The sequence below is a fragment of the Microtus oregoni genome, unplaced genomic scaffold, assembly GCF_018167655.1.
Source record: "Microtus oregoni isolate MIOR12 unplaced genomic scaffold, Mior012 000016F_ref0000370, whole genome shotgun sequence".
Lineage (NCBI taxonomy): Eukaryota > Metazoa > Chordata > Mammalia > Rodentia > Cricetidae > Microtus > Microtus oregoni.
Genome location: NW_024543075.1, coordinates 12084457 through 12101161, shown reverse-complemented (window position 1 = coordinate 12101161; position 16705 = coordinate 12084457). Strand labels below are relative to the sequence as shown.

The window sequence follows — 16705 nt, the reverse complement described above, 5'->3', positions numbered from 1 at the left end:
TAGCTTTTGGTTCCTGTCCTGGAACTAGCTCTTGTAGATCAGGCTGGCCTCGAACTCCCAGAGATCCGCCTGCCTCTGCCTCCCGATTAGTTATGTTTTTTTAACCTCATATTCAGTTATGTGACCCTATCTGGGGTCATGACACGGTGTAAGAAGCTATGCTGTATGTGACTGTAGATTCACTTTCTAGACTTTCATACTAATAAAATCCTTTAGCATATACACTCCATACCCTTGCATCTGGCTTTTTTTATTGAACATACTTATTATGAGATTTCTCCATGGTGATTTGTTCCTTTTTATTACTGCATATGATTCCAATATACCACAGATTACCCAGTTCATCCATTCATTTGTTCACTGGTGGTTGTTTTTAGTTCTGGACTTGTCAATATAAAATGATCATGTACATTTGTTTATGGGTGTTCATTTGGAGGCATTCTGAATTAAATAAACTTTTTTTTCCCCCAAGACAGGGAATCTCCGTGTAACAATCCTGGCCGTCATCTAAGATCCACCTGCCTCTGCCTCCCAACTGCTGGGGTTAAAGATATGCGTCACCACCAACCAGCCTTTTTTTTTCCCAAGATAAATAAGCTCTAATACTTTCCTTTCTTCTGTTCTTATTGCAGAAAGTTATCGGGTGGTACAGATTCCGTCGAAACACCCAGCAACAGATGTCCTACAGAGAGCAGGTTATCCACAAGCAGCTCACCCGCATCCTTGGTGTGCCAGACCTCGTCTTCCTTCTCTTCAGCTTCATCTCTACCGCCAACAATTCTACTCATGCTTTAGAATATGTTCTTTTTAGACCAAATCGCAGGTAAAGAAAGCTTCCCACCACTGTACAAAAAAAAAAGATGTGGGGCCTCAGAAAAGGGCTTGGTGGATAGAGCAAGCCAAGCGTGGGGACCTCAGTTGGCTCCCTAGCACCTGTGTAAAAGTTGGGCATGGCAGCCTACATCTGTAACCCAGCACTTGGTGGGCAGAAACAAGTGGATCCTCAGGGGCTTGCTTACCAATTAAATGAATTAAAATAGTTTGGAGATCAATAAGCATCATCTAGACATGTTTGTATTCTTACAGGTAGAAACTTCATTTGCTTCTTCCTGGCCCATTATGCAAAAATAGAGTTATGCTACTTTTGGACTCTAATCATAACTTTAAAACACATAATTCAAAGACAGAAATTGTAAAAATGATCCATTATTGGTGATGGGGGTTTTGCATTGTGGCCTTGATAAAGAGAAAAAAACCAACATTATGTGACCATGTTTTCTGCTTGTGAGTTGCAGAAAGCTCTGGCTCTGGAAATGTGCTAATAGCATCAGTAGTCACTGTCAGTGAAAATAGTTATTGTTAGGGAGCTGTTTCTAGGGTTTTGTTTATCTTCTGCTAGATGTTTCCTTAGGATCTCTCAGTAACCATGGGCATGCATACAAGATATGAGCCATACCCACTACAGCCGAGTTTCTGCTTTAAGGGAATGGAAGATTGCTGACTATGCATCTTAGGTGGTTGTAGCCCTCTATGTGTTAATTTACCAGTGTTGGAGACACAGAAGCCTGCTGTCAGCCTTATCCTTTTGTTCTGTTTTTGTTATTGTTGTTTTTTTTTGAGGCAGGGTCTTGTTCTGTAGTCCAGATAACACTTTGCTATGTAAACAAGGTCAGCCTTTAACTTCTGGTGATCTTCCTGGATTTCCAGGACCTCCCTGTGGATCCCTGACAGACCTAGCACTCACCCCAAGAATAACCTTGAACTTCTGATCCTCCCGCCTTCACCTCGAAAGGAATGCCAAGATTACAGATGTGTGCCACCACACCTGGTTTATGTGGTACTGGGTATTGAGGCCAGGGCTTTGGGCACTCTTGACAAGTACTCTGCCAGCTGAGCCACATCCACAGCCTTTAATCCCAGTCCTTTAAATATTTTTTTAATTTTATGTATGTGGGTATTTTGCCTGTTTGTATTTCTATATTTATAACACATGCACATACGTGCCTGATGCTGGCAGAGCCCAGAAGCTGCTGTTGGATTCCTTGGAGCTGGAGTTACAGATGACAGTGAGCCATCATGTGGGTGTTAAGAATCCGACCTGGACTTGTCAATCCCAATTCTTAAACAAATACTTTTAAAACTGGGAATGATGACACATACCTGTAAATCCAGCAATGAGGTACCAAGGTGAGCAGAGTGTTTGAGCCCATGAGGTCAACACTTATTTAGGAGTAAAGCGGTAGAGCCAAGTGTGGTGGCATGTGTCTATAATCGCAGCACATGGGAGGCTGAAGCAGGCCAAATGTGCATTTGGAGCCAGCTTAGCCTACATAGTGAGATCCTGCCTCAGACAAACAAAGAAGTATACTTAATTAAGTGCTGTTTTTCTCAATTCTCCCTACAGGTATAATCAAAGAATATCACTTGCTATTCCCAATCTAGGCAATACTAGCCAGCAAGAGTACAAAGTGTCTTCAGTGCCAAACACTTCTCAAAGTTATGCCAAAGTTATTAAAGAGCATGGGTAAGTTGAAAGGTAAAATGAGTGCTTTTGTCAACAGTATTTTCTTTGTTAATATTTTTTAAAGTGTAAGGAGAAATGTACAATCAAGTTTATTTTAATTGAAATTAAAGAAAACAGACAGTTCTCTAGACCACCACCACTATCACTACCATATATCAGAATCCGTTCTGAGTAAACTATTGAAATGATCCCTGTAGCTAGGCGGTGGTGGTGCATGCCTTTAAGCCCAGCACTTAGGAGGCAGGGGCAGGTCTACAGAGCTAGTTCCAGGACAGCCAGGGCTACATAGAAAAGCCCTGTCTCCAAAAACAAAACAAAGAAGAAGAAGAAATGATCCCTGAAGCTGAGTATGGTGGCTCACACCTGCAGTCCCAGCACAGGAGAGGCTGAAGCAGGAGTCATAAGTTGAAGGCCAGCTTACAGAGTAAGACCCTTCCTCCAAAACAAACAACAACCAAAAAAAAAAAAAACCTGAAACAACCCATAATGATGGAGGAAGGTCATTGGTTAAATAAAAAGAAACTGCTTGGCCCTCATTGGTTAGAAGATAGGTGGGAGGAGTAAACAGAACAGAACGCTGGGAGGAAGAGGAAGTGAGCTCAGACTCCACAGCTCTCCTCTCGGGAGCAGACGCCTCAGAGAGACGCCATGCTCCCAGCTCCCAGGCAGACGCACGCGATGAATCTCCGACCCAGGATGGACATAGGCTAGAATCTTCCCGGTAAGCGCACCTAGGGGCGCTACACAGATGATTAGAAATGGGCTAAATTAATATGTGAGAATTAGCCTAGAAGAGGCTAGATAGAAATGGGCCAAGCAGTGATTAAATGAATACAGTTTGTGTGTTGTTATTTCGGGCATACGCTAGCCAGGCAGCCGGGGTGCTGGGGACGCAGCCCCGCCGCCCTTATTACTACACCATAACAAAACAAGGCTGCTCTGTAGGGCATGGTAGCACATATTTCTCATCCCAGCACAAGGAAGCAGAGGCAGTGTGCGTTTGTTGAGTTCCAGGCTAGTCTGGCCTACATAGTGAGACCCTGTTTCAAAAAGATAAAAATAAATCTAAACAACTGGAGAGATAGTTTAGTGCTGATTATTTGCTGTGCAAGCATGAGACCTGAATTTGTAGTCTCATCATGCAAAAAAGCTTGGTAGGAGGCTGGAGAGAGATGGCTCAGCAATTAAGAGCACCTGTTGCTCTTGCAGAGACTCTGGGTTCTATTCCCAGCTCCTACATAGTGACTCACAACCACTGTAATTCCAGTCGTAGGAGATCCAGTGCCCACTTTTGAACCCCGCAGGTACCAGGCATACATTTGATTCACAGACATGCAAGCAAATAAAACATTCATATACATAAGATAATTAATTAAAAATAAAAAGCTGGGCTGGGCAGAGCACATTTGACTCCAGCACTTAGGAGCACTGAAATAGGCAGGTGCTTGGGACTTGCTGGTCAGCCAGCAGAACAGCCAAAATGGTAAACTCAAGTTCTGTAAGAAACTTTGTCTCAAACAATAAGGTGGAGAGAAATAGGAGAACCCCTGTCGGTGACCTATGGCCCCAACACAAGCATGCACACTGCAGTGCACTTTTACATGTACATGAGCAAACATGCATGTGCACCTTCACACACACAAATAAAAAAATCCCTGAAAGTATTAAGTTTTTTATTCTTATTGAGAAGATAATTTAATGTTACTGTATTTTCTCTCAAGATTGTATTTACTTTTTAAAGATTTAAAAAAAATAATGATGTATGTGAATGTTTTCCTGGTTGTCTGCATGTGCGCTGTGTGTGCAGTGCCTGAGGACACCAGAAGAGAACATTGACTCCTCTGGGACTAGAGTTATGGGTCCTGGGACTGAGCCCAGGTCCACTGCAAGAGCAGCAAGTGCTTGTAACCTCTGAGCCATCTTTTAAGCTGCTTTTCTCAGGGTTTTTTTTTTTTTTTTTTTGGTTTTTCAAGACAGGGTTTCTCTGTGGTTTTGGAGCCTGTCCTGGAACTAGCTCTTGTAGACCAGGCTGGTCTCGAACTCACAGAGATCCGCCTGCCTCTGCCTCCCAAGTGCTGGGATTAAAGGCGTGCGCCACCACCGCCCGGCTTTTCTCAGGTTTTAAAAAGAAAAACAGCCAGGTGTGGTTGCATGCACCTTTAAACCCAGTACTTGGGAGGCAAAGGCAGGTGGTTTATTTTTGAGTTCCAGGCCAACCAGGATTTCATAGCAAGTTTCAGGCCTGCCAGGACTACATAGAATGACCCTGTCTAAAAATAAAAATAATTAAAAAAGGAGATAAACATAGTCACTGGAAAATGTTGTTTTTAATTATTGATGTGTTTTTTATTTCTCTTCTATAACTCTAGAAGGATTAGCACATTATTGCTTAGACATTGTCACCTTTGAGTCAGAGCAAATATTAATTAGTACTGTGAGGTAGAAGGACAACAAAAATGCCTCCTATGTTCATGGTGATTTTAATAACTCTGACATCCTTTTCCTGTCTTCTAGTACTGACTTTTTTGACAAGGATGGAGTCATGAAGGACATCAGGGCAATTTATCAGGTTTATAATGCACTTCAGGAGAAAGTACAGGTAACTGGTGTTTCCATCTTGTTTATATTGCTCAAAGCCTACTTTTTTTGTTTTTTAAGTATATATCTTTTTTTTTTTTTTTTTTTTTTTTTTTTTTTGGTTTTTTGAGACAGGGTTTCTCTGTAGCTTTGGTGCCTGTCCTGGAACTAGCTCTTGTAGACCAGGCTGGCCTCGAACTCACAGAGATTCGCCTGCCTCTGCCTCCCGAGTGCTGGGATTAAAGGCGTGCGCCACCACCGCCCGGCAAGTATATATCTTTTAACTGACAAATGAATAGCTGTGGTTCTAAAGTCATAATGGGGATCTGGAGACATGGCTCAGTGATTAAGGGCACTGGCTGCTCTTGAAGAGGAGCCAGGTTCAATTCCCAATACCCACAGGGCAGCTATCTGTGACTCCGGTTTCAGGGCTCCGACAACCACACACAGACAAATGTACACATAGGATTTTAAAAAAGTAGCCGGGTGGTGGTGATGCATGCCTTTAATTTCAATGCTTGGGAGGCAGGGGCCAGCCTGGCTTACAAGAGCTAGTTCCATGAGAGGCTCCAGAGCTACAGAGAAACCCGGTCTCGAAAACCAAAACAAAAAATCAAAAGTCAGAATGGACTTTGCTAAGATAATGTCAGATGTCAGTCTACAAAGCCTGCCTCGTATACTGAGGTAGAGACACTGAAGTAATTTATTAATGCTGCTTCTTAAAACACTTATAACCCCTTTGCAGTTGTGCCTTTTCTGGGAAGTGCATCCTCAAAAGTGAGTGTAAAGAGGGATGCTGAGAACACAGTTGTCCCTGCCAGTTATACTCGCAGTGGCGACAATGTCAAAAGCCTGCAGCCTGGTCTAGCTCTGCTTCCATCTAGTTGAGTCTTTGTCCCCAGCTGCCACTGTGAAGTGGAATGTTTCTTACGAGTCGTTCATTTAGCAAATATTTATGGCGCCACCTCCAGCTGCCAGCTACGTGCTGACAGTGCTTCCCACTGTACTTACATTTGAAAACTAGAAGAAAAGTGTGAAGTTGGAGCTCTCCAAGGCCCGGGAAAGACCCCAGAGAGTAGAGGGAGGAGTGAAGGTAGCATCTAAAATGAGGGGAAGCCTCGGTGACAAGAAGACGAAGCAGTACTGGGGAGTTTCCAGGGCTTGTGCTCACCGTATACTTGGAAGTGGAGGGAATACTGTTCATGCTCACTGGTGCCAGACTTGCCTTCTGGAAGTTTCTGCTATTTCTGCTATGGGAGGAATGTGCAGTGGAAAACAGCTCTTTATCCCAAATTCATGACCATGGCCTTTCAGCCCGTTAGCACTAGCCAAAAGACTTCTAACTGGTATCACGCATTACCTTCCTGATTAGGAGGGCCAGCTCTCATAGTGGTTATTGGTAACTGAATTATATACATGCAAACTCAACTCTGAAACTTACATTCTTTTCCAGATTTCCCTTATAATTATTTTCAGTTAAATAAATCTGTCTTATCTGTTTTTTAATTTTATACATGTGGATATTTTTGCCTGCATGTATGGATTTTTCGCCTGTGTGTCTGAATATGTGCCATATGCAAACAGTGCCCATGGAGCGAGAAAAGGGCATCAGATTCCTGGAGCCTGAGTTACATCCATGATGTGGGTGCGGGTCATCAAACTTGAGTCCTTTGGAAGAGCAGCCTGTGCTTCTAACCTCCAAGCCATCTCTCCAGCCCATCTTATCCGTCTTTAACTGTTGGTAGAAATGAATGGTGAAAACATTTTGTTCCAGCTTATCTTTTATTCTTCCTTCCTTTGTAAGCTAGACTGGTACCAAAACTTCCCTCTTTGATCCAATAAAATTGATTAAGCAAGGGAATAAATTCAATTTTTCCCACCCTAGCCTTTTAAAAGACCTTTAAGCTGAATTGCACAATCATCTTTTTTTAAAAAAAAATTTTTATTTACTTTTATTTCATTTACATTGGTATTTTGCATGCATGTATGTCTGTGTGAGGGTGTCAGATATTAAGAGTTAGGGACAGTTGTAAACTGTCATGGGGGTGCTGGGAATTAAACTCAGGTCCTCTGGAAGAGTAGTCAGTACTCTTAACCACTGAGCCCTCTCTCCAGTCTGCACAACATCTTAAAATGATTAAAATTAAGAAAGTGATTAATAACAGTCCAGTAGGGCTGGAAAGATGGCTCAGTCAGTAAAGTTCCTGCTACACAAGCATGAGGACCTGAATTGAGCCCCAAAACCTGGGCATGGGCTGGAGAGACGGTCAGCAGTTCAGACCACTTGGTGCTCTTGCAAAGGACCAGTGTTTAATTCTCAGCATCTTATTGGGTAGCTCACAACTATCCATAACTCCAGCTCCAGGAGATCTAACACTCTCTTCTGACTTCAAGGGCACCCACACAAGAACACAGAAACACATAAATAAAAATAAATCTTGAAAAAGTTGGCCATGGTAGCATACACCAGCATCAGAGAGGCAGAGACAAGAAAACCTTTGGGGCTACTTGATGAACCAGTGTTGTCTATTCAGTGAACTCCAGGCTGATGTGTCCTATAAGTATGGCAACCTGAGTTTGATTCCTGGAACACTTTCAAAGGTGGACTGACTCTACCACGTTTCCCTCTGACCTCCACATGTGGTCATGGCACAAGTGCGTGCACAGACACACATACACAGAGTTATACACAACCAGTCATACACACACACACTAATTTTGCACTTACTAATTTTTTTTAAGTTTTTTGAGGCAGGGCTTGCTTCTCTGTACAGCCCTGGCTGTCTTGGAACTTGCTCTGTAGACCAGGCTGGCCTCAAACCCAAAGAGATCCACCTGCTTCTGCCTCCTGAGTGCTGGATTTAAAGGTGTGCACCACCACCACCTAGCCAACACTTATTAATTTTTTTAACTTATTATGTTTGTGTGTGAGAGAGGGTGTGTTGATGTGCATTCAAGTGCCCACAGAGGGCAGAAAATTCTCTTGAACTCAGTTATGAGTCACAGTGGGTGCTAGGACCAAACTCAAGTCCTCCGCAAAGCAGTCCCACCTTTAACCACTGAGCCATCTCTCTAGCCCCCTAATGATAGTAAGTTTTTTAAAGATGTCTAAAACTGACTCCTCATGTGTTGATTAATATAATGTAGCTTCTAGGACACAGACTTTAAAAAAATAAACCAGCAAACTGGAGAAGTGGCTCTGTGGTTAGGGAGTGCTCCCTGCTCAAGTGTGAGGACTGGAGTTCGGATCCTAGTGTCCATGTAATAAGCTGGACGTGGTGCTGTGCATGCATAGAACCCTAACACCTAGTGGGCGGAGACAGGATCACTAGCTTACTAGCTTCCAGTCTAGCCAGAAAAACTCAGGAGCTCCATGTTAGGGAGAGACATAGGGAGGTCTTGTCTCATAAAGAAGAATGGGGGAACTCAGCCCTGCTCTTGTGGGCACTCAAGACTGCTCTGCTTACCTTGGAGGCCAGAAGAAGGTGTGGATCCCTTGGGAGCGCAGTTACAGGTGTTGTGAGCCTGCTGGGAATCGAACCTGGAAGAGCAGGAGCCAGTGCTCTTAACTGCAGAGCCATCTCTCCAGTCCCGTTTTTCCTGGGATTGTAATAAGACTGAATTTATAGATTACCTCCTGCCTGGTTTGAAACTAACCTTCTTGTATTTTTTCCCCTCAGGCAGTCTGTGCAGATGTAGAAAAGAGTGAGCGAGTTGTTGAATCTTGTCAGGCAGAAGTGAACAAATTAAGAAGACAAATCACTCAGAAGAAAAATGAAAAGGAACAAGAAAGAAGTAAGCTTCTGGCTGAGTCTACCATTCCATATCAGAGAAGTGGCTTTGTTCATTGGGGTGGGATACTGTGGACTGAACATAGGCTTTCCCGCATGCTAGGCAAGTACTTCACCACTAAGCTAAATACACTCCAGCCCCCTTTTTACATTCATTTTATTTTATATTTATCTTATACACTGTCTCACTATGTATCCATGGTAGGCTTGAGACTCCCTTGAGATCTGCCCCACAAAGGCTCCCAGGTACTAGGATTACAGGTATGTGCTTCCATGTCTGATGAAGATTGGTTTTTTCATGAGATCCACATGACTCTACCTCCTTAGTGTTGGGATTAAAGTCAGGAGCTACCATGCCCAGCTTTACTTTTTGTTTATTTTCAGGCTTGTATTTATTTGTTTGTTGGGAGCACCAGTGGGAGGTCAGGTTGTAGGAGTTGGTTTTCTTCGCCAGTGTATGGGCACAGAGATTGAACTCAGGTTGTCAGGCTTGGAGATCCGGGCCTTAATCTACTGCACCATCTCACTGGCCTTACTTTTTATTTTTTGAGTCCATAACCATAAGTTGCCCAGATAGGCTTTGAACTTACTGTATGGTCCAGGAGGGGATCAAACTTGTGATCTTCCTGCCTCAGTCTCCAAAGTACCTACAATTTTTGTTTTGGGGTTTTTGTTTATTTGTTTGTTTTTAGACACAGGGTTTCTCTATGTAATTCTTACTGTTCTGGAACTCTGCTCTGTAGACCAGGATAGCCTTAAACTCAGAGATCCTCTTGCCTCTACTGGGATTAAAGACATGTGTCACCATGCCGAGCTCAGAGTAGCTAGAATTACAGGTCTTGCTACCTGGCTGAACTATTTACTACTTTAATTATCAAATCATCCTTTCAGTGTCATGCGGCCATTCCTCAAGCCTTCCCTAATCCCCGTGCTTGTGAGGAAGGGTCTCAAACATCCCAGACTGGCCTTGAACTTTGTGGCTGAAGATGACCTCGAATTTCTGATTCTCCTGATTTTTTTTCTCCCAAGTACCAGTACCACCACACTTTTATGTACTGGTGGCGACTAAATCCCAGGCATTGTGCATGTTAGGCAAGCCTCTACCCACTGAGCCATATCTTCAGTTTGCCATAAATCCTTCTGTACTAAGCAAGTACAAGGTTCACGTGATGGAGGAATGACATTTCCTTCTCATTAAGCATTTAATGAGAAGTGCTTTTTTCATGGTATTCCTCAAGTTTCTGAAACTGAAACAAGAGGACCAAAGAGAAAAGCTGGAGCAGAAGTTAGTACAGGTCTAAAAAATTTGATGTAGATTTTTGTATATATTGACAATATTATCTGTTTCTAGCAACTGTGATAATTGCTACCATACTAACTATGGCATACTGCACATATCAGGATGGTGTCTTATGTTCATTATAGACTCGTAACTTGAGGCTGGGGGGGGTGGTGGCAACGTACATCTTTAATTCCGGCACTTGGGAGACAGTGCGTTTGAGGCCAGCCTGATCTATAAGAGCTAGTTTCAGGACAGGCTCCAAAGCTACAGAGAAACCCTTGTCTGAAAATCCCCCCCCCCCCCCCAAAAAAAAACCCAAAAAACTCTGGGGTTGAAAAGATGGCTTAGCAGTTAAGACATCTTGCTGCTCCTGCAGAGGACTAAGTTGGTTCCCAGCACCCACAAAGGGCAGTTCACAACTACCTGTAACTCCAGTTTCAGAGGATCCAGCACAGACACAAATACACATTAAAAGAAAAGCAATGTGGTATTTGAAAGGATCCTGTCTTAGGAATGTTCCATTTTCATGGGACTTGTAAAGGTGGTGAGAATGGTTTTCAGTGCCAGCTGGTAGACCTAAATTTTTGAGCACAGTGGGAAACAGGTGGACAAATTAGCACATCATTTAGAGTGACAAACCTATGTTTTACATCTTGGGGTTACTACTGCATCCAATTGCCTGGATTTTCAACTATTTGGTTTTTGTTTTTATATGTTTTGGTTTTTTTTTTGAGACAGGGTCTCACTGTGTAACCATGGTTGGCCTGGTACTTGGTATACAAATAAATGGATGTATAGAGGAATCATCTATAAAACATTAGCAACAATCACTTCATAACTTTGCTGGTCATTTCCAAAACACTCAGGTTGACCATTTACTGAGTGGAAGTAAAAAGATGTGAAGGTACAGAACTTGCTAAAACATTCTTCCTGTTTCCGTGCAGGATTGCAGCAGACCCTGTTAAGCAGACAGATGCCATCTGAGAATCTGGAGCCAGCATTCAGCCCTCGGATGCCCTTTTCTGGGTTTGCAGCCAAAGGGAGAAGTACTCCAGCAGACACCGAGCCCTCTGATCCTCCCCCACCTTATTCTGATTTTCACCCAAACAATCAAGAAAGTACTCTGAGCCATTCTCGCATGGAAAGGAGTGTCTTCATGCCTCGGCCTCAAGCTGTGGGCTCTTCCAACTATGCTTCCACCAGTGCCGGACTGAAGTTCTCTGGAAGTGGAGCAGATCTTCTTCCTTCCCAGAGAGCAGCTGGAGACAGTGGGGAGGAGTCAGACGATAGTGATTATGAAAATTTGATTGACCCTGCAGAGTCCCATCATAGTGAATACTCACATTCAAAGAATTCACGGCCCGTGACACATCCCGATGAGGACCCCAGGAACACTCAGACCTCCCAGATTTGAGTAAACAAATGACACTCTCTCCACTTGGCACTGCTTTTCTTAATGGCTTATTGAGAGTTTGTTGAGGACTTTATCTGTGGGGAGAACTGCTTTCTCAGATGCCGTGGCTCCCGAGTGGAGCACCCCATGCTCAGAACCCCCAGAATCCTCTGTCCACTGGTCCTCACCTCTGGGTGCAGTGCATGGGTTCACAGCAGAATCATTACGATAATCAAATTGTCCTAATTCTGGTGCGATTCATGGATGTACTAGTAAATTTAGGCAGAGTGAAACTCCTCAGTGTAGTCTGTTCTTTAAATTGGAGATCAGAGACTAAGCACAATTAGTCTATAAATACTCTGTAAGTCAGAAACTTACCTCTGCACTATCATGCCTTGAAATTTGCTTTTTCAAAGGGAAATGAGTTTAGCAGCAGCCTTCAAAGAACTTTCTATGATGAACCAAATTCATCTTTGCCAGAAAATAAATTTTGTTAATTCCAAGAAGCCTGATTGGAACAATTCAGACACTGCTTCTCCTGTCTGCATGACTTTGTAAGAGGAGAGAGAGGGCTTTGTCTCAACCTTTTTCTACTAGCCTGATATGTATTGTCACTTAAAATGGTTGCCTTTTTAAAATGTAGACACACTAATCCCCATGAGTACTCACCCAGACCAGTGTCACGAAGTCAGTTCCTTTCCTTCTGGTGTCCAGCAGCGACTGCTGCCCTACACCAGCACAGTTGGCCTCTCTTCTGGAGTCTTTGAGGAAAGCCACACGGCAGTGGATGGCAAAAAGGAGTGAGATGCCAGGCCTGGGTCTGTGGTGAACAGGTCACAGACGCAGTGGATTTAGCGGAGTTCCTGTGTAAGACATGCAGTGCACTTAGGTCTGGCAGATCCGGGACTGGACTTGTGGAGGAAGGACATTTTAAAGATCATATCCAGGAATCTTAGTGAATAAGATTTGCTTCAATGGTCTGAATAAGCCCCCCCCCCCCTTTTTTTTAAGTTGCCATTTTGGGAATAATTGCAGGTGTGTGGAGACCATTGGGATGCACTTACGTGTTTATTTAATTACAGCTTGTTTTCTAGTTCTGCCCAGAATGTGTGAAAGCACTAAAACCATTTTAGAATATATTGGGCTACTGGATTGGAAATGGCAAGACCTACCATTCATGGTGGTCAATCAGCCCATGATGCCTGTTGAACTGCCTTTCCTTGAACTAGTTAAAACACGTAAGGATGAAGAGGTCGTTAAAAGGCTTAAAATCTGGTTCCAAAGGATTCGTTTTGTTTTATAGCGCTGTTTACTCGTAAGCTCCAGCGCCCAGGCTCAGACCGTAGATACAGGCTTAGAAACGAGATCCTGGACTGCCGTGCTTTGGTTGTGCCCCAGGGTCTGCACTGTAACTGCTGTCCTGGTTTTGCTGGGCTTCCACCACTGCCGTTTGATTTGAATGTCGAGGGTCACTTTATCTGCAGTGCGTTCCAGCTTTTATCAGCTACCTATTAGCGGCTTCAGCATGGTATGAATTCCAGTTTTTTAAAGTGCCATCGCCATCTCCTCTGTTCAGATTTTGACATTCAGGAAAATATTCTTATTTTTATGCCATACTGAAATATACAGTGTATATCTGACAAAGCAGTTAAATGTGACAATAAAAACTTATTTAATCATGATACATTATTTTAGTGTCTGTCTCAGCACCAGCATGTTCCTGCTTCCGTAGTTATTGTCTCTTGGACAGGTTTTATTTTTTTAAGACTTTATTTTTGTTTATGTGTATGTGAGTGCATGTGGGCATGTACATTTGTGGGTACAGCTGCTAATGAAGTCTAGAAGAGGACATCAGGTCTTCTGGAGCTGGATTTACAGATGATTGTGAGCCTTCAGTGTAGGCACTGGGCACTAAAGTGATTCACTTGTAAGAGCAACAAATACTCTTAACCTCTGAGTCGTCTCTCCAGCCCATTCTAGGCCATTCTAGGTAGGTTTTTGTTTTTGGGTTTTTTTTGTTTTGTTTTGTTTTTGTTTTTTGAGACAGGGTTTCTCTGTAGCTTTAGAGCCTGCCCCGGAATTAGCTCTTGTAGACCAGGCTGGCCTCGAACTCATAGAGATCTGCCTGCCTCTGCCTCCCGAATGCTGAGATTAAAGGTGTGCGCCATCTAGGTAGTTTTTTTAAAGGGCATTAAAACTTGTCCTCAGTCTACATAGAGACCTGTCAACCAGGCTTCAAGAGGAATCTAAGAACACAACTTTGTAAAATATTCATGTTGATTTCAAGAAAATGAGAACCGAGCTATCTAGAAAAGTACCCAAAGTGAATAGAGCTGCAGTCTGGAAGTCTCCAATGGCATCTACCCAGAAGAGTTGCTCTTGTTTGGAGTTCAAGCCAGGTCTCCAACAACTGAGAAACAGAACCTGCTGCTCTGAGAGTATTTTAGGATATACGGGCTGGCATCAGAATAGGGCCAGCAAATGTGTTCTGGACTTTGGGGAGCTGTTGCAGTTGAGCTATGTGGTTTTCAAACTCAGGGTGTACAATTCTGGGTAAATGTGATTAAACGTTGTAATTGGTGTTTCTGAAGTAGTGCCAAAATATAAAATTGGAAATATCCCAAAATATTCAGGATATATATTTTTAAATGCCAGGCAGTAGATCAGGTGATACTAAATACTTTTTTGTTTTTCAAGGCAGGGTTTCTCTGTATAGCTTTGGAGCCTGTCCTGGAACTCACTCTAGACCAGGCTGGCCTTGAACTCACAGAGCTCTACCTGCCTCTGCCTTCCAAGTGCTGAATTAAAGGCCTGCCTGACTCAACACTAATTGCTTTAATCAAATGATTTTACTTTACTAAGGAGGTTAAAAAAGGCTAGTGACGTGACCCAGTTGGTAAAGTGTTTGCTTATACAGCTTATACAGTCTGAAGACACAAATTCAATCCCCAGAATCCATACAAAGGTGGACAGAGAGTGGTCTCCACAAAATTGTCATCTACTCTCCACACATATGTCATGGCACTCGTGTCCACACACCATACACACATGCAATAATAGTGTTTCATATTTTTAAAAAAATGGTCAAGACCGGGATGGGCGGTGGTGGCACATGCATTTCATCCCAGTACTTGGGAGGCAGAGGCAGGCAGACCTTTGTGAGTTTGAGGCCAGCCTGGTCTACAGAGCAAGTTCCAGGAGAAGACGGCTACACGGAGAAAGCCTGTCTTTTGTTTGTTTTGTTTTTTGAGATAGGTTTCTCTGTAGCTTTTGAAGCCTGTCCTGGAACTTGCTCTGTAGATCAGGCTGACCTCAAACTCAGAGATCCACTTGTCTTTGCCTCCTGAGTCCTGGGATTAAAGGCATGTACCACCACTGCTCTGCAAGAAACCCTGTCTTGAAAAAAAAAAGTTATCAGTATGAAAAGGTGGTTTGGGGAAGAAGAAGGAGGAGGAGGAGGAGGAGGAGGAGGAGGAGGAAGAGGAAGAAGAAGAAGAAGAAGAAGAAGAAGAAGAAGAAGAAGAAGAAGAAGAAGAAGGAAGAAGAAGAATAAAAGAAGGGGCTGGAGAGATGGCTCAGTGGTTAAGAGCACTGACTGCTCTTCTAGAGGTCCTGAGTTCAATTCCCAGCAACCACATGGTGGCTCACAACCATCTGTAATGAGATCTGGCGCCCTCCTCTGGTGTGTGGGCATACATGGAGGCAGAATGTTGCATACATAATAAATAAATAAATCTTTAAAAAAGAAGAAAAGAAGAAGAAGAAGAAGAAGAAGAAGAAGAAGAAGAAGAAGAAGAAGGAAAAGAAAAAGGTGATGGTTTGGAAATGCTAAATGAAGAAGCACAGGTTTTCAGATAAGTATGATCTGATTTTTATGGAAAGGAATTTATATGGGATTGTTCCTTGAGGGAAAAGTCTGAAAGGAGATTCTCTTAAGTAACAGTTGGTAGACTGTGAAAATAAGGGTGATATTTCTCCTGTTTTTTTCTTATTAACTTTAAAATTCTTTTAGTATTATTAATTTGGTTTTTTGAGATAGTCTCACTTTTAGCCTGGCTGGCCTAAAACTCTTTGTTGTGGACCAGGTTGGCTATGATAGAGATCCACCTGCCTCTGCTTCCCGAATGCTGGAATTAAAGGCGTGAGCCACTGTGCCCAGCATTTTATTAGTTATGTGTGTTGAGTGGGTGCACATGAATGCAGTGCCTGCGGAGGCTAGAAGAGCATCCATTCCCCTGGAGCCCAAGTGAGTGCTGGGAGCCAAACTGGGGTCCTCTGCAAGAGCAGTGCATGTCCTTAACCCTTGGGCCACCTCTCCATCCCCTTATTTACACTTTCTGAACTTTTCACAGTAACTGCTTTTATTGTTAGTCTTCAGAAGTGGTGATCCTTTCGCACATGCCGCCCTTAGGGTGACTCTAAGAACAGTGTGTGTGAGTCTCTGGTTTTCTGGTGCACACGTCGTGATCCTTATCCTATCAGCCTTCCCGGAGCAGCTAACTTCCTGGTGCTCAGCCTTTTGTCTCCCTCCTGGAGAAAAGCACCCATTCACATTTTTTTTTCACTAACACTGATAATTTTTCCCTTAATAAATCTGAAACCAACTTAACTTTCCTTAGTTTAGAATTGTTTCCTACAGGTCCAAAGTCTCAGAGAACAAAGGTGAGGAGGCCAGACAGGTTACGTTCCTCTAAGACACAAGCCAACATGGGTGTGGGGAGACTTAGAAAGGAAGAATACTTTCCTTGGTTTGTGTGTGTGTGTGTGTGTTCATTGTGTGGCACACATGCATGTCCTTGATCACGTGGATACTCTCTTTGCAAGACTGTCTTCTGCCTGCTGTTGTTCCTTAGTGCGGGAACTCCAGTGTGTTAAGTATCAGGAGGTGCAGAGAGGCAGTCTCTTTAGTCTGGTCCCCATACAAACAAGTCTGGAAGGTGTTTGATTCCAAAACAAACATTTCCTTGTTAGGAACATTTGCTGCTGCCAGCTCACTGTGGTTGACAGAGCTGGGGGCATTAGGTCTCAACGACAAACAGATGTGGTTTAGTTGTATAAAAACATGGGTCACCCAAAAGACCTTTCTGACAATTTCAAATCAGGTGCATGGGAGTAAAGAAACAGGAGCTGCTTCCAAG

At 43.2% G+C, this 16705-nt stretch overlaps 1 protein-coding gene across 1 annotated transcript in view; it reads left to right on the top strand.

Annotated features, from left to right (window-relative positions):
* Abraxas2 (abraxas 2, BRISC complex subunit) overlaps window positions 1-13249 on the top strand; it is a 38614-nt gene extending 25365 nt beyond the window's left edge. Inside the window, exons 5-9 of the mRNA XM_041667101.1 lie at window positions 633-823; window positions 2405-2524; window positions 5039-5123; window positions 8782-8896; window positions 11119-13249. Of these exons, the coding sequence (XP_041523035.1) occupies window positions 633-823; window positions 2405-2524; window positions 5039-5123; window positions 8782-8896; window positions 11119-11588 (981 nt within the window). The 3' untranslated portion in view covers window positions 11589-13249. The remainder of the gene's footprint in view (window positions 1-632; window positions 824-2404; window positions 2525-5038; window positions 5124-8781; window positions 8897-11118) is intronic.
* The last annotated feature ends 3456 nt before the right edge of the window (window positions 13250-16705 follow it).